Source organism: Schistocerca piceifrons, chromosome 7 (genome assembly GCF_021461385.2).
Source record: "Schistocerca piceifrons isolate TAMUIC-IGC-003096 chromosome 7, iqSchPice1.1, whole genome shotgun sequence".
NCBI classification, from domain to species: Eukaryota; Metazoa; Arthropoda; class Insecta; order Orthoptera; family Acrididae; genus Schistocerca; species Schistocerca piceifrons.
This window is the reverse complement of record NC_060144.1, coordinates 111,776,866-111,800,402: the sequence shown is the minus strand read 5'-3', so window position 1 is coordinate 111,800,402 and position 23,537 is coordinate 111,776,866. Positions and strand designations below refer to the sequence as shown.

At 44.5% G+C, this 23,537-nt stretch overlaps 1 protein-coding gene across 1 annotated transcript in view; it reads right to left on the bottom strand.

Annotated features, from left to right (window-relative positions):
• LOC124805152 (semaphorin-2A-like) overlaps positions 1-23,537 on the bottom strand; it is a 715,094-nt gene that overhangs the window by 16,724 nt on the left and 674,833 nt on the right. The window contains exons 8-12 of the mRNA XM_047265622.1: positions 23,139-23,375; positions 11,361-11,525; positions 11,153-11,277; positions 5,697-5,848; positions 1,876-2,067 (exon numbers count right to left, since the gene is read on the bottom strand). Of these exons, the coding sequence (XP_047121578.1) occupies positions 1,876-2,067; positions 5,697-5,848; positions 11,153-11,277; positions 11,361-11,525; positions 23,139-23,375 (871 nt within the window). The remainder of the gene's footprint in view (positions 1-1,875; positions 2,068-5,696; positions 5,849-11,152; positions 11,278-11,360; positions 11,526-23,138; positions 23,376-23,537) is intronic.

The following is a 23,537-nucleotide window of genomic DNA, read 5'->3' as shown; positions in this document are numbered from 1 at the left end:
GATTCTTCTACCTTGCCCGATTTACGTCTTCTTGTGAATGTGATAATCCCAAAAAAAAGTGATGAAAACATAAGAGAGTTTGTCACATAAACTGAAAATAAAAAATTAAACTTTTCACTCGATGGAAGATTTGAACCAAGGTCCTTTCGTTCCGCAGCTGCTCACGTTACCACGAGACCACGGCGCTCCTGCGCTTCCAGTGTCCTTGAAGTTGCCTATCTTGCCATGAACTACTCAGTTTGTATATTTTGCTTATTTTTACACAGTTCCACACAACTTCTTCCTGTTTTCTCAATTGATCTGTGTTCAGTTTTTCAAGACCTATCCACTGTGCCAACTTATAACTAAATCTGAGGGGGGTGCGATGGGGAGGTTCCCTTGTGAGAACAGAACACAAAATTCGGAAGCATTACTTTTCGGCACGTTGTCGCAGTTCTAACTTGTCTGCATCCCTGAATGTTTGTTATAGTAAATCTGTGGTAATTCCTGATATGTTTTTATGTAATCCGCAGACAGTACATAACTACATGTTCAGCACATCCATCTTCCCACAGTCTCCGTTGTTTCCTAAAATAGATAAAGCTGAATGCCGCGACAGTTGTTTTTAAAAAGGACGTGGCCAGTTCCTTTCCGCATTCTTCCGCAAGAAGCCCTGCAGTCGAAGTAGCGTTTCCCTGAAGAGTCTGATCAAACGAAAAGAATCTCTGGTGACGGAACTGCTCAGTGTTTCGTCGATGGAAGGCAGATGGTCGTCTTCGGTTCGTTGGTAGCATTTTGGGAAGATGTGGTTCATCTGTAAAGGAGACCGCTTATAAAACACTAATACGACATATTCTTGAGTACTGCTCGAGCGTTTGGGATCCCTATCAGGTGGGATTGAGGGAGGACATAGAAGCAATACAGAGGCGGGCTGCTAGATTTGTTACTGGTAGGTTTGATCATCACGGGAGTGTTACGGAAAAGCTTCAAGAACTCGGGTGGGAGTCTCTAGAGGAAAGGAGGCGTTCTTTTCGTGAATCGCTACTGAGGAAATTTAGAGAACCACCATTTGAGGCTGACTGCAGTACAATTTTACTGCTGCCAATTTATATTTCGCGGAAAGATCACAAAGATAAGATAAGAGAGATTAGGGCTCTTACATAGGCAGTCGTTTTTCCCTCGTTCCTTTTGGGAGTGGAACAGGGAGAGAAGATGCTAGTTGTGGTACGAGGTACCCTCCGCCACGCACTGTATAGTGGATTGCGGAGTATGTATGTAGATGCACATGTAGATACAGTATAAACGAGAAATGGAATGTGATGTAGACTGTGCTACATTTCTGATGTATCTCTGTCATCCAACAGCGAGGTTGATATCCTGGGAAGTTCACCATCAACGACTGCTCAGATGGAAGTTAAGGGGGCCGCCAGCTTGGTCGCTGACGTAAAGCTGGAGATAAAATGCGGCCGCCAGTCTAGTGCAGTATAGTTTGAAACGTGCTGTGCTGAAGTCTCTACCTCACTTACACCGTACTCTAGTGATCCCGCTGTTTACTGGATTCCAAGCGGATTATGTTTTAGATTGCTGTTCTATGGATTATTGTCGGATGTTGTTAACCCTGTACAATCAAGATTATTCTCTTGGTGCGTTCTACATCTTTTGGCGACCCTGCACGGATAGGAATTGTGAACTATCAAGTGATTACAGTGTATCCACATTTCATGTGTGCCTAACAGTGTGCTGCACTGTAGCAGGTGTGAATGTTTCCGTATTATTCTCCACAACGGAGATAAAGTACTAGAGAGTATCGAAGAAAGACGGCCTGAGCAGTGGACCACAAGCAGCTGCTGGAGGCACCGTTATTGTGGCAGGCACAAAGCTGCGTGGCCTGCTCACCTGTAGGCGATGTGGTAGCGGCCGCGCTCCTTGCTGTAGTGCGCCCAGGCGACGGGTTGGCTGAAGAGCGCGTCGGGCACGCGTGGGTAGCACGCCAGGTGCACGCTCTGGCCCCACGTGACCGTCAGCCGCTTCTTGGACACGCTGCTGTCGCATACACTGGCGCTCGAGTTGGTCACGTCCTGCAGCAGCCTGCAACGAGGAACGCGACGGCGTGTAAACAACAGGCTCACCACCACAGCGACGATTAGTTACCTACGAGTTTGTGGTACTTGTTGGTTGGTCGGTTGGTTGATTTAGGGGAGGAGACCAAACAGTGAGGTCGTCGGTCTCATCGGATTAGTGAAGGATGGGGAAGGAAGTCGGCTGTGCCCTTTCATCCCGGCATTTACCTGATGTGATCTAGAGAAATCACGGAAAACTTAAATCAGGATGGCGGACGCGGGTTGGAGCCGTCGTCCTCCCGAATGCGAGTCCAGTTTGTTGACCACTGCTCGTGGTACTTGTACGGAATGACAGAGTGACACTTGAGCGTATGTGGAATGAGATGACATTTCTGAGGAGCCCAAGGCACTTCTTGTAGTTTCTTGCTCAAGTTATTCCCTGATGTCTTAACAGATGTACTGTCCTTTCTTGTTGTCAGTGCTTTCCATATCTTCCTTCCCTCGCCGATTCTGCATAGAACCTCATCAATCCCTACCTTATCAGTCCGCCTAATTTTCAGTATTCGTCTGTGTCACCACATCTCAAATGTTTCGATTTCCTTCTGATCCGTTTTGCCCACAGTCCATGTTTCACTATGTTGAGCTCCAAATGTACATTCTCAGAAATTCCTTCGTTAAAGTAAGGCCTGCGTTTGATATTGGTAGTCTTCTCTTGGCCAAGACTGTCCTTTCTGCCAATGTTAATCCGCCTTTTATGTTCTCCTTTCTGCATCCATTATGGGTTTCCTTGATGCCTACGTAGCAGTATTCCTTAACTTCATAATTCGTAATCCCCAGTTCTGACGTTTAGTTATTCGATGTGTTGATTTATGTTACTTTGGTCTTTCTTTTTTAATCTCAATCCATATTTTGTAAGCATTAAACTGTTCATTCCATTCAGCAGATCCTGTAATTATTCTGTACTTTCACTGAGGACAGCAATCACATCTGCGAATCTTATCACTAATATCCATTCACCTTGAATTTTAATCCTACTCTTGAATATTTCTTTTATTTCCCTCAGTGCTTCTTCGATGCACAAACCGAACTGTAGGGGAGAAATATTACATCCCTATCTTACACCCCTCTTAATCCGAGCATTTCGTTCTTAGTCCTCCACTCATTGTTCTCTCTTGGTTCTTGTACAGATCGTATATTATCCGTCTTTCCCTACAGCTTACCCCTACTTCTCTCAGAATTCCGCTCACTTTGTACCATTTGACACTGTCGAACGCTTTTTCCAGATCGACAAATTCTATGACCGTGTCTTGACTTTTCTTCATTCTTGCTTCCACCATCAAGGGCAACTTCAGAATTGCATCTCTGGTGCCTTTACCTTTCTTCCAAGCTGATCGTCATCTAACGGAGCCTCAAATCGCTATTTCATACTTGTATATATTTTCCTTGTCAGCAACATGGACGCATGAGCTGTTCAGCTGATCTTACGATAATTCTCGCACATGTTGGCTCTTGCAATCTTGGGGATTGTGTGGATGATGTTTTCCGAAAGTCTGATTGCGTATCGCTAGTCTCATACATTCTATGCAGCAACTTGAATATTCTATTTGTTGCCAATTAGCCCAAATTTTTCAAACGCCGGTGGAATGTTATCTGTCCCTTCGGCTTTATTTGACATTAAGTTTTTCAAAGCTCTTTTAAATTCCAATTCTAATACTGGATCCCCTATCTCTTCTCTATTGGCTCCTGTTTCATCTTCTGCCACGTTATTAGACACGTCGTCCTCCTCACAGAGACCTTCAATGTGATCTTTCCACCCATCTGCTCTCTCCTCCGCATTTAACAACAGAATTCCCTTTGCACTCTTATTGTTACCGGCCTTGCTTTTAGTTTCGCCGGAGGTTGTTTGGACTTTCTTATATGCAGAGTCAGTCTTTCCGGCAATCAGTTCGTTTTCGATTTCTTTACATTTTTCATGCAGACATTTCGTCTTAGCTTCCTTTCAGTTCCTATTTGAAACTGGTAAATGAAAAATTAGCGTAGAAGGTGACTGGTCAGTGAAAAATTGTAAATTTGTGGTAAGATCTTATGGGACCAAACTGCTTAGGTCATTGGTCCCTGAGCTTACACTCTACTTAATCTAACTTAAACTAACTTACGCTAAGGACAACACACACACCCATGCCCGAGGGAGGACTCGAACCTCCGACAGGGGGAGCCACGCGGACCGTGACTAGATGCCTGAGTCCACGCGGCTACTCCGTGCGGCGACTGGTCAGCGTATTCTCAACGTTTCACCACACATTAAAACTAATTCCTACTAAGATGTGTAATACGAGGGTCACTCCAAAAGAAATGCACACTATTTTTTTTTAAAAAAATCCATCTTTTATTCTACATTTTTGAAAGTTTTAGAGTGTGTAGATACATCCTTTAGGAACAATATTTTCATTTCTCCTCATAATTTCCACCCCTTCAACTGCTTCACGCCATCTTGGAACCAGCGCCTGTATACCCGCACGGTAAAATTCTGGACCAACCTGTTGGAGTCACTGTTTGGCAGGGTGCACAAGGGAGTCATCATCTTCAAATCTTGTTCCACGAAGAGAGTCTTTCAGTTTCCGAAAGAGATGATAGTCACATGGAGCCAGGTCGGGACTGTAAGACGGGTGTTTTTCTTGTTTCTTTATGAGCCACTGTCAACATCCGGGGAACCCACCTGGCACAAATCTTTTTTAACGCCAACACTTTCAGTATTCTGCAAACACTTACTTCCCCTATCCCAGCTTAGCGCGACAATTCGTCACTGTGATGAGTCTGTCAGCAGTCACCAATTCGTTAACTCTCTGCACATTGTCTGGAGTGTGTGCAGTATGAGGCCTGCCGCTGCGAGGACAATCCTCAATATTGTCGTGCCAGCTTTCATCACGTAACCTGCTTGCCCACCGACTAACTGTACTGCGATCGACAGCAGCATCTCCATACACCTTTTCCCACCTCTTGTGGATGTTTGCCACCGTCTCGTTGTCACAGCATAGGAATTCTATGACAGCACCATTTGAAGACATCCTGTGACGGCGCGACTCACGGGAACAGGTTGAATTAAGTTTGAAAACAAGCGGGAAGGATGTATCTACACACTGTAAAACTTTCACAAAATGGCTCTGAGCACTATGGGACTTAACATCTGAGGTCATCAGTCCCCTAGAACTTAGAACTGCGTAAACCTAACTAACCTAAGGACATCACACACATCCATGCCCGAAGCAGGATTCGAACCTGCGAAAAACTTTCACACATGCAGAAAATGAAAACTGTATTTTTACAAAAATATTGTGTATTTCTTTTGGAGTGACCCTCGTAATACCGCTATGCTGTCAGCACACTCATGCAATCTGGAGGCCATCCTGCATGTCCCAAGGAACTGCATCTCCTATCATACACGTATCCGTCGACCGTGTGTGGGTGTGCGAAGTTATATTGTTATCTTACCACGTCTTCTGCGTGATTTGCTTTTATTGTTAAGTAGCGTGTAATGTCATGAGGGTTAATTACAGTGTGAACACTCCAGAAAATGGCAGCTCGTTTACACGAGTTTAACAAGTGGTCGACGGTTCTGCGTGTGCCGCTAGCAGCCTGTAACAGCGCCGTGTGACTCACCCCTGCGTGTAGGGCTTGCACGAGCTGGTGTCGCGGTCCCAGCCGCAGTAGGGGTCGTGCACGCAGCGCAGGCAGCTGTCGTAGCGCCGGTTGCACGTCACCAGGTCCACCTGGCGCACCCGCTGGTCCGACGACACGTACAGAGACTTCCGCTGCAACACGAGTTTCACGCTCTGTAAACAAGACACTCAGCAACGCGACGCGATACGTCTGACGTCGTTCAAAAGAACACGCCTTCACTGTAAAACTACAGAGGTGCAAAAGCCTGCTCAATGTGCCACAGAAACTGTATTCTGAAAAGCTGCACTACTAGCCATTAAAATTACTACTCCACGAAGATGACGTGCTACAGACGCGAAATTTAACCGACAGGAAGAAGATACTGTGATATGCAAATGATTAGCTTTTCAGAGCATTCACACAAGACTGGCACCGGTGGCGACACCTACAACGTGCTGAAATGAGGAAAGTTTCCAACCGATTTCTCATACACAAAAAGCCGTTGACCGGCGTTGCCTGGTGAAACGTTGTTGTGATGCCTCGTGTAAGGAGGAGAAATGCGTACCATCACCTATCCGACTTTGATAAACGTCGGATTGTAGCCTATCGCGATTGCGGTTTATTGTATCGCGATATTGCTGCTCGCGTTGGTCGAGATCCAATGATAATTAGCAGAATATGGAATCGGTGGGTTCATGAGGGTAATACGGAACGCCGTTCTGAATCCCAACGGCCTCGTATCACTAGCAGTCGAGATGACAGGCATCTTATCCGCATGGCTGTAACGAATCGTGCAGCCACGTCTCGATCCCTTAGTCAACAGATGGGGACGTTTGCAAGACAACAATCATCTGCACGAACAGTTCGACGACGTTTGCAGCAGCATGGACTATCAGCTCGGAGACACTGGCTGCGGTTGCCCTTGCGCTGCATCACAGACAGGAGCGTCTGCGATGCTGTACTCAACGACGAACCTGGGTGCACGAAAGGCAAAACGTCTTTTTTTTCGGATGAATCCAGCATCATGATGGTGGCATCCGTGTTTGGCGACATCGCGGTGAACGCACATTGGAAGCGTGTATTCGTCATCGCCATACTGTCCATCACCCGACTTGATGGTATGGGGTGCCTTTGGTTACACGTCTCGGTCACCTCTTGTCCGCATTGATGGCACTTTAAACAGTGGACGTTACATTTCAGATGTGTTGCGATCCGTGACTCTACCCTTCGTTCGATCCCTGTGAAACCCTACATTTCAGCAGGATAATGCACGACCGCATGTTGCAGGCCCTGTACAGGCCTTTCTGGATAGAGAAAATGTTCGACTGCTGCCCTGGCCAGCACATTCTCCAGATCTCTCACCAATTGAAAACGTCTCGTCAATGGTGGCCGAGCAACTGGCTCGTCACAATACGCCGGTCACTACTCTTTATGAACTGTGGTATCGTGTTGAAGCTGCATGGGCAGCTGTACCTGTACACGCCATCCAAGCTCTGTTTGAGTCAATGCCCAGGTGTATCATGGCCGTTATTACGGCCAGAGGTGGTTGTTCTGGGAACTGATTTCTCAGGATCTATGCACCCAAATTGCATGAAAATGTAATCAGTTCTAGTATAATAAATTTGTCCAATGAATACCCGTTTATCATCTGCATTTCTTCTTGGTGTAGCAATTTTAATGGCCAGTAGCGTAGTAAGAAGAGTTCAAACAATCCCTGAAGATCTCATGACTGAGAAAGAGTATAATTTGAGATAACACAGCTCTTGTATAGGTTGCTTGTTGTGACAGAGTAGGCTATCCCGTCGCAATTTATGGCACATTTACCGTGTTTGCAGGCGCACCCTAATATAAAAGTTTGATATTAAGCTCCTGCTGCAAACTATAAAACAAACAGACTGCTTATTCATTACAATGACGCTGTACAGGGTGAGCTAGGCTAGCAGCATGTCAGTATTGAAGAAATGAAGAAGAAAATCTAGACTAACAAGATAACGAATGAAGTAAGTCGCACAAATAGACCCAGCACTTATGTCACCTAATATGCATACAGGAAGTGAAGAAAGTAACTCTACGTGAATGGGTATCTATCAGTTGGATTCACATTGATGTCGCCTGGACACTGAAAGCGATGACGCGTTGTTGCCGATAAGTTGTCGGAGCCATGGCTCATCTGGATCTTAAGGCTTTCTTTGTTAGTTAAACAGCCGCTAACTAAAGTTTTATACCAGCAACGTGTGCTGACTGTGTATGTGTTTATATTCAAGGTGGCTAGTGAGGGAAAGTACAGGGATTAAGGAACTAACGAAAAAGTATGATAATGTGCTTTCCTCAAGGTGGTCTGTATGTTGCTGCTCTGTCTCGTTTTCATATACTAGACAACCAGACAAACGTCATCCCGTGATTGAGGAGGGTTCCAGGGACGACGCGCTGCAACTTTAAACTGGTCCCACACACACTCAAATGGGCTCAGGTATCATAGGTCGCAGGCCATTCCATTTGGTTCATTCCCGTTACCTGAAGGAAGATTTTCACAAGAAGGGTGCGATGTGCTCGTGCACGATCATCCTGCATTATCGGCAAAATGCTTACTAGAGGTTTCCACAGTAGGTTTGAGGATCACATCCCGATATTGTTCAGCCCTCAAATTGTCCTCGATAGAGATGAGAGGCGTCTGACATCCGCACACGATGCTGGCCCATAATAAAACCGACCTCCCTCTCTGCTCAACTCGTGTAGAACTCCAATGGCGCCTGCACCCTTGCGCACTGTTCTGCAAGAATCAAGAGTCGTCACACATCAGTGATGGGGTTCCATTCCAGGTTTCCCCTTGCCCAGCTTCTTCGCGGACTATTGTGAGGGGACACCTATGAGCAAAACTGTGGAAACGGTTGGGTACTATTTGTTTGGACCCATCCTCCCATTTGGTTTAGAAAGCCAGTGCGCAGTTCTGTTTCATTGTCCTAGATGTGTGAACGTCGTACGAGGCGCAATTTGTATGAAGCGGGGATTAGCTACTGTTTCTCGCCGCGAGCACACCGAAAACCTTTCTTCCAGGAGTGCTAGTCCTGCAAGGTTCGCAGAAGAGCTTCTGTGAAGTTTGGAAGGTAGGAGACAAGATACTGACAGAATTGAAGCTGTGAGGACGGGTCGTGAGTCGTGCTTGGGTAGCTCAGTTGGCAGAGCACTTGTACGCGAAAGGCAAACGTCCCGAGTTCGACTCTCGGTCCGGCACACAGTTTTAAACTACCAGGAAGTTTCATCTTACGGTGTTTGACGAAAAGAGCTTTGTACACCAATGCCTCTTCTCCCTTTTCCTGTTCCAAGTCGTTAATGGTTCGCGGGGAGATCGATTCCTCGTAAGAGTGAACCCTAATCTCTCCAACTCTGTCCCGATGGCGTTTCACCAAAATATACGTAAGAGAAAGCAATTTGTTCGATGACTCTTTTGGAACGCCGCTGTCGGAAATTTAACAGTAAACCACACCGTGATGCAGCAAGCCCCTCCTGCAGCGTCTGCCACTGGAATTTTCTCAGTATCTCTGTGACGCTTCTGCGCTTACTGAATCAGCACATAACGAAACGCACTGCTCTCCTTTGGATCTCTATTTCCATTGTCAGTCTTGTCTGGTCAGGTCCCAGACTGACGAGCAACGTTCAAGTACTGTTCGGACGATGATTTTTAAGCTACCTCGTTTGTGGGATGACTACATTCCCTAATGATTCTGCCAATGGATCTCAGTCTGGTATCTGCGTCATCTTTGATTAATTTTGTGTGATAGTTTCATTTCAAATCGCTCCGTATGCACGTGTATATGTGAATGCTTCCAGTGATTGTTCTGCAATCATCAAATCATACAGCACTGGGGCTTTGTTCCTATTAATGTGTAACACGTAACATTAATGATACACGGTCGATTTCCGGTCAATGCACGAAGTGTCGATCTTCTGCAGGCCTTCCTGCATTTCGCTAGATTTTCACTTCCTTGGGGTACGCCCGAAGCTACTTTTACGTCTAAGAATTCGTTGAGGATTACATGCTGTGTTCTGTTTGCTAGTAACTCTGCAGTCCAGTCTCAAAGCTGGTTTGATATTCCGTACGTTCCTGTTTCATACGGTAGGCGGTGACGCGAAACTGTATCGAACGAATGAGAATTTCACTTTGCAACCGAGTGTGTGCTGATACGAAACTTCCTGGCAGATTAAAACTGTGTGCCGGACCGAGACTCGGGACCTTTGCCTTTCGCAGGCAAGTGCTCTACCATCTGAGCTACCTAAGCACGACTCATGCCCCGTCCTCATAGCTTTACTTCTGCCAGGACCTCGTCTCCTACGTGAGGACAGGGTGTGAGTCGTGCTTGGGTAGCTCAGATGGTAGAGCAGTTTCCCTCGAAAGGCAAAGTTCCCGAGTTCGAGTCTCGGTCCGGCACACAGTTAAAATCTGCCAGGAAGTTTTATATCGAACGAGCTCCTGAAGTGAAGGAACACGACGTCAATCCTCTGCGTCTCGATGACGAAAAGAGAGAACTTGGGTTCACACGGTCATTGTTTTCGGGAGTCTTGGACAGTCTTACAAAAGAGATTTTCAGTCTCCAGAAATTTCATAACATTTGAGCATAAAACATGTTCCAGAACTCTACAACAGGTCGACATCAGAGGTTTATGCCTATAGTTTCGAGCATCTATTCGACAACCATTCCTGAAAACTTGAATGACTTACGCTTTTACGATTTTTTGTAATGCTTCGCTCCTCCAGAGGCCCGTGGCACACTACTGCTGTAACAGGAGCATATTCTATTAGAATCGTATTTGCACGGAACAGATCTTCCATGTCTTTTTGTCTCATAATAGCACCAGAATGTTAAAAAAAAAAACGGTTCAAATGGCTCTAAGCACGACGGGACTTAACATCGGAGGTCATCAGTACCCTAGAACTTAGAACTACTTAAACCTAACTAATTTAAAGACATCACACACATCCATGCCCGTGGCAGGATTCGAACCTGCGACCGTAGCGATCGCTCGGTTCCAGACTGAAGCGCCTAGAACCGCTAGGCCACACCGGCCGGACCTGAATGTTCAAATGACGTCGCTGGGGTGTATGCCAATTTGGAGCTGAATTTTGTGTTCTGACAACTGTTATTGCCTAGATGAAAATACAGTGACAGTATAAGCTTGAAATGTGGCAGGTTCATACAATGAACAGGATGCACAGGCCGTGATGTCCAGTTCACGATTCCAGACACAACGTGCTTTACAGGACTGTATAAAGAATCCACAGGGCTGTACGTAGGAACTTCCTACAGTGAAAAAGAGAAAAAAATAAATGTAAGTCCTGACGTTCGTGCGAAACTCTTTTTGAGAAGTTTATAAAATGCTTTTCTACACGGAGCTGGAAAAGAAAGATAGTCTTCATTCGTTATCTCATTGCATTGGATTCCTCATTGGTTCTGCCTTACCTCTTTGGATATTTCCATGGCACGTATTGGTTCTCCCTTCATCAAGTCAAAGATGTCTATCAGGATGGAAGACGACTCATCATTCCTGTCGTACCACTGCACTACCTTGTACACGTGGCCGGTATCTGAAACATCATCGTAGCTTGAGGCCTACAGGTGACAAAAAGAAATAACTGTTAAGTGCACGAGACGAGAGCGGACCACTTACTGGTGCCGGCGTAGTAGACGATGTACTCGGCGAGGTCGACCTGGACGCGGTCCACGACGACGTGCGTGAAGAGCACGTCGCGCCTGTAGAACACCGGCTTCCCGTTCTCGTGAGCCACCGCCGAGTCCATCAGCGGGTGCGACCGGATGAAGTTGAGAACGGTGTCTGAAACACACCGACAACTGTTTCCACATGCTACTCGACAAATACTACGACCAGTGTCTCGTTGTTACGTAACACCATTCATTCACATCGAAGAACCAAAGAAACTGGTACGGTTGCTTAATATCGTGTAGCGCCCCAGCGAGCAGGCAGAGGGGCCGCAACACGACGTGGTATGAACTCGACTGACGTCTGAAGTAGTGATGGATGGAATTGACCCCATGAATCCTGCAGGGCTGTCCTTAAATCCATAAGAGTACGACGGGGTGGAGATCCGAACAGCACGTTTCAAGACATCGCAGATAAGCTAAGCAATGTTCATGTTTGGGGAGTTTGGTGGCCAGCACCAGTGTTTAAACTCAGAAGAGTGTTCCTGGAGACACTCTGTAGCAATTCTGGATGTGTGGGGTGTCACTTTGTCCTGCTGGAACTGCCCAAGCCCATCATATGCGCAATGGACATGAATGGATGTAGTTGATCAGACAGGATGCTTATGCACGTGTCGCATGTCAAAGCCGTATCTACATGTATCATGGGACTCATATCACTCCAACTCCATACGCCCCACACCATTACAGAGCCTTCTCCAGCTTGAACAGTCCTCTGATTACATGCAGGGTCCATCGATTCATGAGATTGTCACCCTACCCGTACCCGTACATCCGCTCGATACAATTTGAAACGAGATTTGTCCTACCAGACAACATGTTTCCAGTCATCAACAGTCCAATATCGGTGCTGACCGGCCCAGGCGAAGCGTAAAACTTTGTGTCGTGCAGTCGTCAAGGGTACACGAGTGGGCCTTCGGCTCTGAAAGGCCATATCGATGATTTTTCGTTGAATGGTTTGCACGCTGACTCTTGCTCATACCTCAGCATTGAAATTTGCAGCAGTTTGCGGAAATGTTGCACTTCTGTCACTTCGAACGATTCTCTTCATTCTTCGTTGGTCACGTTCTTGCAGGATCCTTTTCCGACCACAACGATGTCGGAGATTTGATACTTTATCGCATTCCTGATATTCAAGGTACACTCGGGAAATGTCGTTCGGGAAAATCCCCACTTCATCGCTACCTCGGAAATACTGCGTCCCATCGCCCGTGCGCAAACTATAAACCACGTTCAAACTCACTTAATTCTTGATAACTTGCCATTGTAGCAGCAGTAACCGATCTAACAACTGCGCCAAACACTTGTTGTCATATACTGGCGTTGCCCACCGCATCGCTGTCTTCTGCCTGTTTTCATATCCTGTATTTGAATACGCATTCCTGTTACAGTTTCTTTGGCGCTTCAGTGTATTTTATTTCATCAGATCAGAGATTTTCTCATACTTTGTACCACAGTGTTATTCATGCATTACGGTTTAAATGCATCTTCTTTGTATCAATCTTCTTAATTCTTGGCAGCTATACACATGGATCTATTAGTAGCCAATTTCTTCATTTCTGCGTAATTAGTGTCTTCTGTATTATCTTGTTTTAAAAATGGCAGTCGTGGTCTTTCGCGGGCTACCTTTCGTTGTAATGTTCCTTCCAGGACGTTCAGGAGCTGGTAGTGTCGTATTTCATGATCAATCCACACGTGTCTTCGTCGCTCCATTGTTCTCCTAAATTCACTTTCTTCTCCAGTTCTTTACAGGACTTTGTTGTTGGTGCTCTTACGTGTCCACTTTATGTTGAACGCGCCTCTCCAGCGCCATATTTCAGATGCTTTCATTTTAGTTTTGCCTATTGTCCATGTTTTGTAGCCGTACAGAGCTACTCGTCAAGTACTCCTAACTACCCTTTCCCCCCCTTTATTTGCGATGTTGTTCGATAAAAGCCTTTTTATTTCATTTGTGGATATTGATTTTTGTTACGTATTCTTTCCTTTTTTCCGTCATCAGTTATCTTACTTCCTAAATACGGCTATGAAGCTGATTTTTTATTGTTTTATTTTCTCTAATTTTTATATTCACTTCTTCTAATTCCTTGGAGTATACGAGTATTTCTTTATTTCTTGAGTTAATATTAAAGTTTTCCTCAGCCCTTAGTATTGTATCCATTGTAATTTACAAGGATCTTTGCAGGTTTCTTTAACCTCGCAAACCTATGCATCTGTATTCTTTCTCCACTTATTTGGATGTCTTTACAGCATTGTTTACACTCTTTTATCTCATGTGCTATACAGACGTTGAATACGGACGAAGACACATTGAATTAATGTCTAAAGCTTTCCAGAATTCTATCGTCTTTATGTGTATTTCTTATCTTTACTATCGCTTCTCGTTGTTTGTATAATTATTTCGTTAGTCTTTGCCTCTAGAGTCCAGTTCAGTCATTGTAAGAATTTCCATTAGTTTGCTCCAGTGGACACTGCCGAATGGTTCCTTGAGATCTACAAATGCTATATAAATTTTTCTGTTGACACGAAGGCTTTCTTGAATTACACCGTGAAGGCATAAGATAGATTCTCTTGTGCCTCTTCCTTCTCAGTACCCAAATTGGTCTCCAGCTACGTTGGTTTCAACTTTGCTCTTAATGTGTCTGTGTGTTATTTTTGTTAATATTGTCGAGGTGTGAGTTAGAATGCTCAAAGTGCTGTGACCCTCACATGTAACTGCTTTATGCTCCTTTGGAATCATTATCATGATTGGTTACTTAAAGTCTCTTAGGTTAACACCAGTTACATACGCATATTATGGATTAAGACATTTAATTACGTAATACTCTTAATTATAATAGTACAGAACAGTAATGCTAATAATACAAGTGGAAAGCTGCATAAATTAATAGATATTATCAGTGAAGTGAATAACATTAACTACGTACAAGATAATCTAAAGACCAGTGCCTTATTTTATGGCTCTGAGCACTATGGGACTTAACTTATGAGGTCATCAGCCCCCAAGAACTTAGAACTACTTAAACCTAACTAACCTAAGGACATCACACACATCCATGCCCAAGGCAGGATTCGAACCTGCGACCGTAGCGGTCGCGCAGTTCCAGACTGTAGCGCTTAGAACCGCTCGGCCACCCCGGCCGGCTGCCTTATTTTAGGATTACAAGGATTGTTCGAAGTAAAGTAAAGTGCATCAGAGGCATCCTTATCAATTACAGGTGTTCGTTCAACAGTAAGGGCCGATGTTAATATTGGTTTACGGGATCGGTAATTAGCATTCTTTCGGAGCTACAGACGTAAATCAGTTCTCTGTGAATGCGACGGAGATCATCAGGAGTCGAGTTTTTGGCGCAAAAAAAGATTTAGTGAAGGTAGCTTGTCACAGAACGCAATTCGTAGGAGCTTTCTGTAAGTGCTTCCTCTGAGCTAGTTACATAAGTGTTAATTCCGAGACAGACAGAGAGAGAGAGAGAGAGAGAGAGAGAGAGAGAGAGAGAGAGAGGGAGAGAGAGCATTCCTGAGAAAAACGTTACCGATAAAAATGCTGTGGTCAAGAAACGATGATGTAAAAGTTGTATGATTTACTTTTTGAGGTGCAAAGGGAAGCGCTTCTTACATTTCTGCAGGGCGTGGAGCCGGCCGAAGTGGCCGTGCGGTTAAAGGCGCTGCAGCCTGGAACCGCGAGTCCGCTACGGTCGCAATTTCGAATCCTGCCTCGGGCATGGATGTTTGTGATGTCATTAGGTTAGTTAGGTTTAACTAGTTCTAAGTTCTAGGGGACTCATGACCTCAGCAGTTGAGACCCATAGTGCTCAGAACCATTTGAACCATTTTTTTGCAGGGCGTGGAGAGATGTTGAAGCTTCGATACAAGCTGTAACTTTGTGTTAAACTCCGTTTAAGTATTACTCCTAACGTATCTGGTGAGAAACTGGAGTTTATTTTTTCCCCATTTAGGTTAAGGATGAACTTTAACAGTGTGTTTTGTGTCCACTGTTGTGACGCACACAGAGCAACTCTGACATTCTCCAAAACTGTCGTCAAGATAGTTGGCTTTTTACTCAAGTTTAACTGGAGGCCATAAGCATCATTTTCGTACTGATGACACGTCAGTGCCATACGATACGAGGAGCGTTTGGAAGAAAAAATACATTCTAGCTTTGGAGAAGATTGATTAGTATAATATTCACATATTTTTATTTTAGATCCAATCACGTAGTTATGACAACAATCGTAATCGTTTCGGACACAGATTAACTCTCAACATAAAAACAAGTGTATATCACGAAAAGCATCGCACCTAAAACCGAACTCTTGGGGCCAGCCGAGACTACTGCTTCCCTTGCTACTTTGTAGTCTCAGACTTGACATTTGTTTGATAAGATATCATATTCGAGTAAAACGTAGGCTGCTAAATTTGGCATACACTCGTTAAATGTCGAAGTTAACAGTCTGCAAAGCTTTGTTGAACTGTACAAAGCGTACGATAAACTCCTCTTGTTTGTTCATGTCTTGCTTTAGGTCCTTTGCTGTTTTTATTTACGTAGATGCTACTTCGCAGTCATTATAGTTTTTCGAGTGTTGTGCGAAGTCCATTTGAGGAGATAGAATTTGTGGTCCAACACATTAACAATAGTTCTAGTATTATTCAACTTGTTCTTCGTCTGAGCTCACTCTAGTCTTCCAAATTTGTCGATATGATTTGCCGCAGAGGATCACGATATGAGCTGCCGTCCGCCAACTCTCAAAGATGTGCCGATGGAGCGCCTGCTGACGTCAGCAGAAGTTTCGTATTTCTACCAGTGTCTAAATCTACAAAGGTCGTAACATTCCGCTAAGAAACAGTACGTGTGAAAGATTAAAGCAACAAGATAAATTCCTCTGAATTTGTGTTACGTGCTAGAAATACTTCGTTTACGCCATTTACTTGGTAGAAGAAGGTGTTCGTTATTATAACCTGAGTCATATACCGGGTGAACGCGCATTTCTAAAGGCTCAAAACAACCTCAGCGGCTACGTTTGATGTAAGAAAACCAGGTGGGGCTATAACCTGTGTAGGTCCTGTTGCACAGCGATCCTGGGTCCGCTCTTAGCACCTGCACCTCTTTCAGCTTTCATCAGAACACCTGCTGTGTGTGTGGTGGGCAGCGCCCGCACTGTTTGATGATACAGTGCGCACACAGGCTCCTGCGTCCCCTGCAAACTTTATTTGGGGACGTGGCGGTGAGAGACACGCTCGATGGGGAACACTGCACAATATACAAACACGGTCACCGGCAAAATGTTTCTGGCCGTTTTCGTCGAAAGGAGGCAAGCGTAGTCTTTATGAATTTCATACAGCTACATATAAGGTCGTCATAATTACATTAGAGTAATGTTGGCTGGCGCTAGCGTTTGCTACTCAGACGGAGTGGTCCAGGGCTATGATTTATTTGAGGCGTCAGTTTACCCCTTTGAGACATGGATTTTCTTCTCGAGAAAGTAAAATTTTTACTTATATTGTAATCCTCTAAGGTGATTTTCTTACGATTTTAGATGCAAGATTTATACAAAAAAAGCATGTTTTCAAAACATACTTCGTACACTTGGCTTCAGTTTATGATCTAAAATAACCAATTACAAAATATTCTCTATTGTAATAAGGGGTAAAAATGATGATTCAAAAATCACCACGCAAAATAAAAATAATAATGCTCAGTTATATAGCGGAATATATCGAACCAACCATAATCGTGTATTCTTGAGGTCACGAATTGCTCCACATTGGCAAGAGCTACTGCACACTGCTATACTGACTTGCTAACATTATCACGATGAGGCTCAGCTGGCAGCACTTGCGCCTGATGAAAAGGCTGAACACTCACAAATGTGTACCTCAGGTTTCTTTTGGTAAAAAATACTTCGTTGCAGCAAAGACACAATAAAATTTATTGTATACAATTTAGCTAGAGAGTCTGAAAGGGCTAAATAACCTGAGATAGGTCAGACACACAAACTTTCATGCTTGATTTTATTCAAATTGCCTTTTTTTCAAATTATTTATTTCTTGTCGCTCACATGAAAGTGTTTCATAACAGAAAGTGTTAATTCATGGGGTGATCGGACACAGTATCGCGAGCGTAAAGCATGAAGTAATGTTGGAGAAATTTAAGGGTGCAGGCTCTGATAGAAACGCTTTGAACGACATGATACGTATGGATGGGTAATCATAATCCAGGATTAGTTACAGAGTTCAGTGAGAGTTTCTGGCAGATTAAAACTGTGTGTCAGATCGAGGCTCGAACTCGGGACGTTTGCCTTTTGCAGGCAAGTGCTCTACCGACTGAGCTACCCAAGCACGACCCACGACCCGTCCCCACAGCTTTAATTCCTCGTCTCCTCCCTTCCAAACTTGGCCGCGAAAGGCAAAGATCCTGAGTTCGTGTCTCGGACCGGCAAACAGCTTTAATCTGCCAGAAAATTTCATATCAGCGCACAGTTAGCTGCAGGGAGAAAATTTCATTCGAGTTCATAGAGATTGGAACTTTGATCTGTATACAGGAAAGCGCTGAAACGAAACGTATGAAGCGCAAATCGCAATTTCTCCTTATTTAGCTAGTCAAATGTAACTACCGGTTTGTAATTAAAATAAACGCAATTAATTGTTAGTTTACCCATCGAAAGGTGAATGAATGTATGGGAAACAACTTCTGTCAGCTGAATTACACTGAACGAAACGAAACTGGCATTATCGAGAGCAACCGAATCAATGAAATGCAGTTACGTGAAAGTATATCAGTAAGGTCTGTTCATAAACACTGAACCGGAAGTGTATATAAAAGTACTGTGACATTTGATTTCATTCATTTTACTCAATTTTATTCAGTTGGTACAAATTCCCGTGCCAGGGATACTCTGCCACATCCGTTCCCCCAATGGATCTATTCCCATGCACTTTGTAAGTAACAGCAGGAAACATCAGTGACCATGAAAAACGTACTCAAAATATGCAATTATTAAAGCCAGTGGACGAGATATGTGAGACGATTATTCCTTCATCCAGACCCACAATTATATAAAACTTACGGAAAGGTATAACTGCCATTTGACAGTATGATACGCTTTATTACACGATCTACATTTCGGCCTTCTGTGGAACAAATGAATATACGACAAAAGTACAAACAGCAGAAAAGTAGGGCAAAAATATGATTCATGTATACATTTCATGATTTTTTTTTCTTACTTACATGTCAGAAATCACCTAAAATATACATCTTCGGTTACTTCTGCCTGGTGTTTCGTATGTAAAGGTGAGATCATTTCTGTGGTATCTAACAGGCTGGCGATTTTCACGGTTTATTGGCAAGATAAGAATATTAAATAAAACGGATGACCAGATCACAGCTTTACTCTTCGTTTTACTGTGTCGAAGCAGCAGCCAACATAAATATAAGTGAAATAATCGTCAAAGATCATCACAGAGGCATCACAGTCTGAACCATATGATGTATGGTATGTAAAAGAACTAACTACTAGAACTGTTCATTTAACACGCTGTTTAACTTATCTCTGCAACAGATACAAGGTGTCAGAATTTACATTATATGACATGGAGAACCAACTGCATAGTGTGCACGTAAAGATCGCGTCATATCCTATCGTAATTTAAGAGATACAGAAGTTAAACTTTGTGAAACCATTAAATATTTGATACATGGTTCGTTCTAAAAATAAACAGTTATAAACGTCTCAAGGATTACAACCATCATACATAAGAGCATGTTTGATATATGGTCCATAATATGAAAAAATGGTTTTAAACATCGTTAAAATATAAAGCCCCTTTTACACTGTAAGTGCGTGCGTGTGCGCGCCGCACCCCTTTGTGTGTGTGTGTGTGTGTGTGTGTGTGTGTATGTGTGTGTGCGCGCGCAATATATGTGTGGTAGGTTTCTATTTCACGTAGTATATATACATACAATTTGGCTAGTTGAGTGTAACTTCCGGTTTGTGACTAAAATAAGTACAATTAATTGTTAGTTTACCCACCGAAAGGTAAGTAAATCTATGGGAATCAAATGAAGCTAAACGTATCGAGAGGAAACGAATCACTGAAATGCAGCTACGCGAAAGTATATCAACAGATTCGCTCAGAAATGCTGACCAGGAATGTAATAAACGTGCCATGGGAATGATTATATTTCACTCAGTTTTATTCAGTTAGTACATATTCTGTGACAGCGGCCCTCTGCCAAATCTGATCATCCAGTGGAACTATTCCCATATACTTCGTTAGTAACAGCAAGAAACATCAGTGACCGTGAAAATTTGAATCAGGCCTGGATACGTACTCAGAAAGTGTAACGGTTAAAGCCACTGCACGACATATGCAGGAGATCTTGGTCCCAATACCAATCTTGGTTCTGCCATATCCAATAGCTGAATTTATGTTCCAAACCAAGCCACGGACAGTGACTCCATGAAAGTCGTTACTGAAATGCCCATAGCCGCTATAGTGGTCTGGGGGACGAGTGAACACCTGGAGCTGGAATATGTCGTTGGACTGCTGCAGAGCTGAAATCTGTACAAAACCAATCTGGATGGATCAGATGTGTAGGGAAATAGAAGATATTGAAGGAGCCAAACGTAGGTCATTCCGCACAGGAGTGCTTTCTGAAAGAAACGTACTTGGCGAGAGTGTTCAGAGGGAAAAAGAGGGTGCCACGGAATTACCAAAATTGTTTCTTACGAAGTAATTCACTTTGTGACGTGAAGAACCCAAGCTGGGCAGTCGGACGGACGTAGCCGTATGTTGATCGGCATGTGAGATACACAAATGCATCTAGTGTGAGAGACTCCACTTCAAGGCTTCATAAGATACAACTGCTTGACACACTAGTGTCTGCTGAGAGATTGTGTGAGACTTTTTTATGCTGTCACTGCAACTAGAGTTGGGTCGGCGTACAAAGATCCCTGACAATTGTTGGGGGTTGGGCACGGCAGTTTCACACGCCAAGCACGGAACGCGATTTTGCAAATGTCTCTATGGCAACGCTTCGTTGTTGTCGCTGTTACATACACGACTACTGTTTTCGCTTCTAGCCGTTAGCCGTATGCAGCTGACACATGGCACCGTCTCTGCTAACGGTTAGGGATTTCCTTATTACTTCGATTCGACTGTAGCTCCAGGGTTGCAGTGCAGCGCGGAGCACAAATACGCAGTGGGCACCACCCAGGAATTGTGCTGACAGCCACACGCTGCGAAGACTCTCGTATCAGCTCACTACTGTGCGATGTCTGGTAAATAAAAGGTGGACGTCATAGTACGTCTGATACTGTGTGTTTGTCACAGAGTGGTACTTAAAATCCAGTGTAAACTATCACGAAAACTTCATTTATGCAAGGGGAAAACAATTTTTATCTTATTTTAATCGTGGTAATGTAAAAATATTATTTCTGAATTTTGTTTCGTAGAGTATAATTGAAATAAATTACTGATCGAGTAAAACATAACACTTTACAGTATTAAAACGATTGTCATATAAGATGTTTACATTTCTACGGTCTGTAAACACAATCTCGCTATTCACTGCTAACTGTAAATAACGGACTAAAGTTCATTAATCTATAATTAATAAATGTAATTAAAACTGTCTGGAATCCCCAGCAGTGGGTTTGAAATAAACGCATACGCAAAAGCACAATCACGTCAAACACTAATAGACAGACTTGTTCACCCTTTGTCAGTGCGTTAGTTGATGATAGGACTTGTATCGAAGCATCGTGGAATAACCGCACGGCATTAGACGCACCTGTAGAGGAAACTGTAGGGAATGACTCTGAATGGAATATACACTACTGGCCATTAAAACTGCTAAACCACGAAGATGACACGTTACAGACGCGAAATTTAACCGACAGGAAGAAGATGCTGTGATACGCAAATGATTAGCTTTTCAGAGCATTCACACAACATTGGTGCCCGTTGCGACACTTACAATGTGCTGACATGAGGAAAGTTTCCAATCGATTTCTCATACACAAACAGCAGTTGACCGGAGTTGCCTGGCGAAACGTTGTTGTGATGCCTCGTGTAAGGAGGAGAAATGCGTACCATCACGTTTCCGACTTTGATAAACGTCGGATTGTAGCCAATCGCGATCGCAGTTTATCGTATCGCGACGTTGCTGCTCGCATTGCTCGAGATCCAATGACTGTTAGCAGAATATGGAATCGGTGGGTTCAGGAGGGTAATATGGAACATCGTGCTGGATGATACGGCCTCGTATCACTAGCAGTCGAGATGACAGGCATCTTATCCGCATGGCTGTAACGGATCGTGCAGCCACGTCTCGATCCCTGAGTCAACAGATGGGGACGTTTGCAAGACAACAACCATCTTCACGAACAGGTCGACGACTTTTGCAAAAAATGTTTCAAATGGCTCTGAGCACTATGGGACTTAACATCTTAGGTCATCAGTCCCCTAGAACTTAGAACTACTTAAACCTAACTAACCTAAGGACATCACACACATCCATGCCCGAGGCAGGATTCGAACCCGCGACCGTAGCAGTCCCGCGGTTCCGGACTGCAGCGCCTAGAACCGCACGGCCACTGCGGCCGGCTACGACGTTTGAAGCAGCATGGACAATCAGCTCGGAGACCATGGCTGCGGTTACCCTTGACGTTGCATCACAGACAGGAGCGCATGCGATGGTGTACTCGACGACGAACCTAGGTGCACGAATGGCTAAACGCCATTTTTTCGGATGAATCCAGTTTCTGTTTACAGGATCATGATGGTCGCGTCCGTGTTTGGCGACATCGCTGTGAACGCACATTGGAAGCGTGTATTCGTCATCGCCATACTGGCGTATCATCCGGCGTGATGGTATGGGGTGCCATTTGTTACACGTTTCGGTCACCTCTTGTTCGCATTGACGGGACTTTGAACAGTGGAAGTTACTTTTAGATGTGCTACGACCCGTGGCTCTTCCCTTCATTCGATCCCTGCGAAACCCTACATTTCAGCAGGATAATGCACGACCGCATGTTGCAGGTCCTGTGTGGGCCTTCCCGGATACAGAAAATGTTGGATTGCTGCCCTGGCCAGCACATTCTCCAGATCTGTCACCAATTTAAAAGGTAGGGTCAATGGTGGCCGAGCAACTGGCTCGTCACAATACGCCAGTCACTACTCTTGGTGAACTGTGGTATCGTGTCGAAGCTGCATTGGTAGCTGTACCTGTGCATGCCATCCAAGCTCTGTTTGACTCAATGCCCAGTCATATTAAGGCCGTTATTACGGCCAGATGTGGTTGTTCTGGGTACTGATTTTTCAGGATCTATACACACAAATTGCGTGAAAGTGTAATCACATGTCACTTCTAGTATACTGTGTTTGTCCAATGAATAACCGTTTATCATCTGCATTTCTACTTGATGTAGCAATTTTAATGGCCAGTAGTGTAAATAAGAGTGGAGATAGTTGTAACTGCTACTCTAGGATGAAGAGGCTGGCTCAGGGCAGGACGTTTATGGCAGGCCTCGTCAAACCAGTTAGAAGGCTGACAACCGGAAAAAATTCCTGGGTGTATTTAAGTGATACCGTGGATCGAAACACTGACAGTCATTTCGCGATATCGTTGCGTACTCCATCCATTTCTGATTTCGTTGCATGTCAAACAAGAACAATACATACAAAACTGTGACAGGAAGTTTCGAGTCGGAGTGGCGTCCTTCCTTACCGGGCAGCGTTTCCGTGTCGTTGACGCACTCGCCCGGCCGCGGCTCCGGCACCTTGCTGGAGAGGACGGGCAGCCAGGCGGAGCTGCTGGTCGCCTGCTCCTTGAAGCGGCCGCGGAACGCCTGCTGCACGTCCTGCAGCGTGTACGAGCAGATGGCCGAGCCCACCAGGCCGGTGCCGGAAGTCGTGAAGACGGCGTAGAAGCGGTCCGGGTCGTCCGGACTGCGGTACACGTCCTCTGTGGACAGACAGACGCGCACACCGAAGTCCACTAGCTGCTCGTAGACACGACTGTCGCGCACAAGGCGCGGTATCGCTCTGGAGACGCAAGGAGTCAAGTTCATGCAGAAATGCACTAAAATGTACTGAAACATTGCGGTCCAACCAATTTACCGAATAT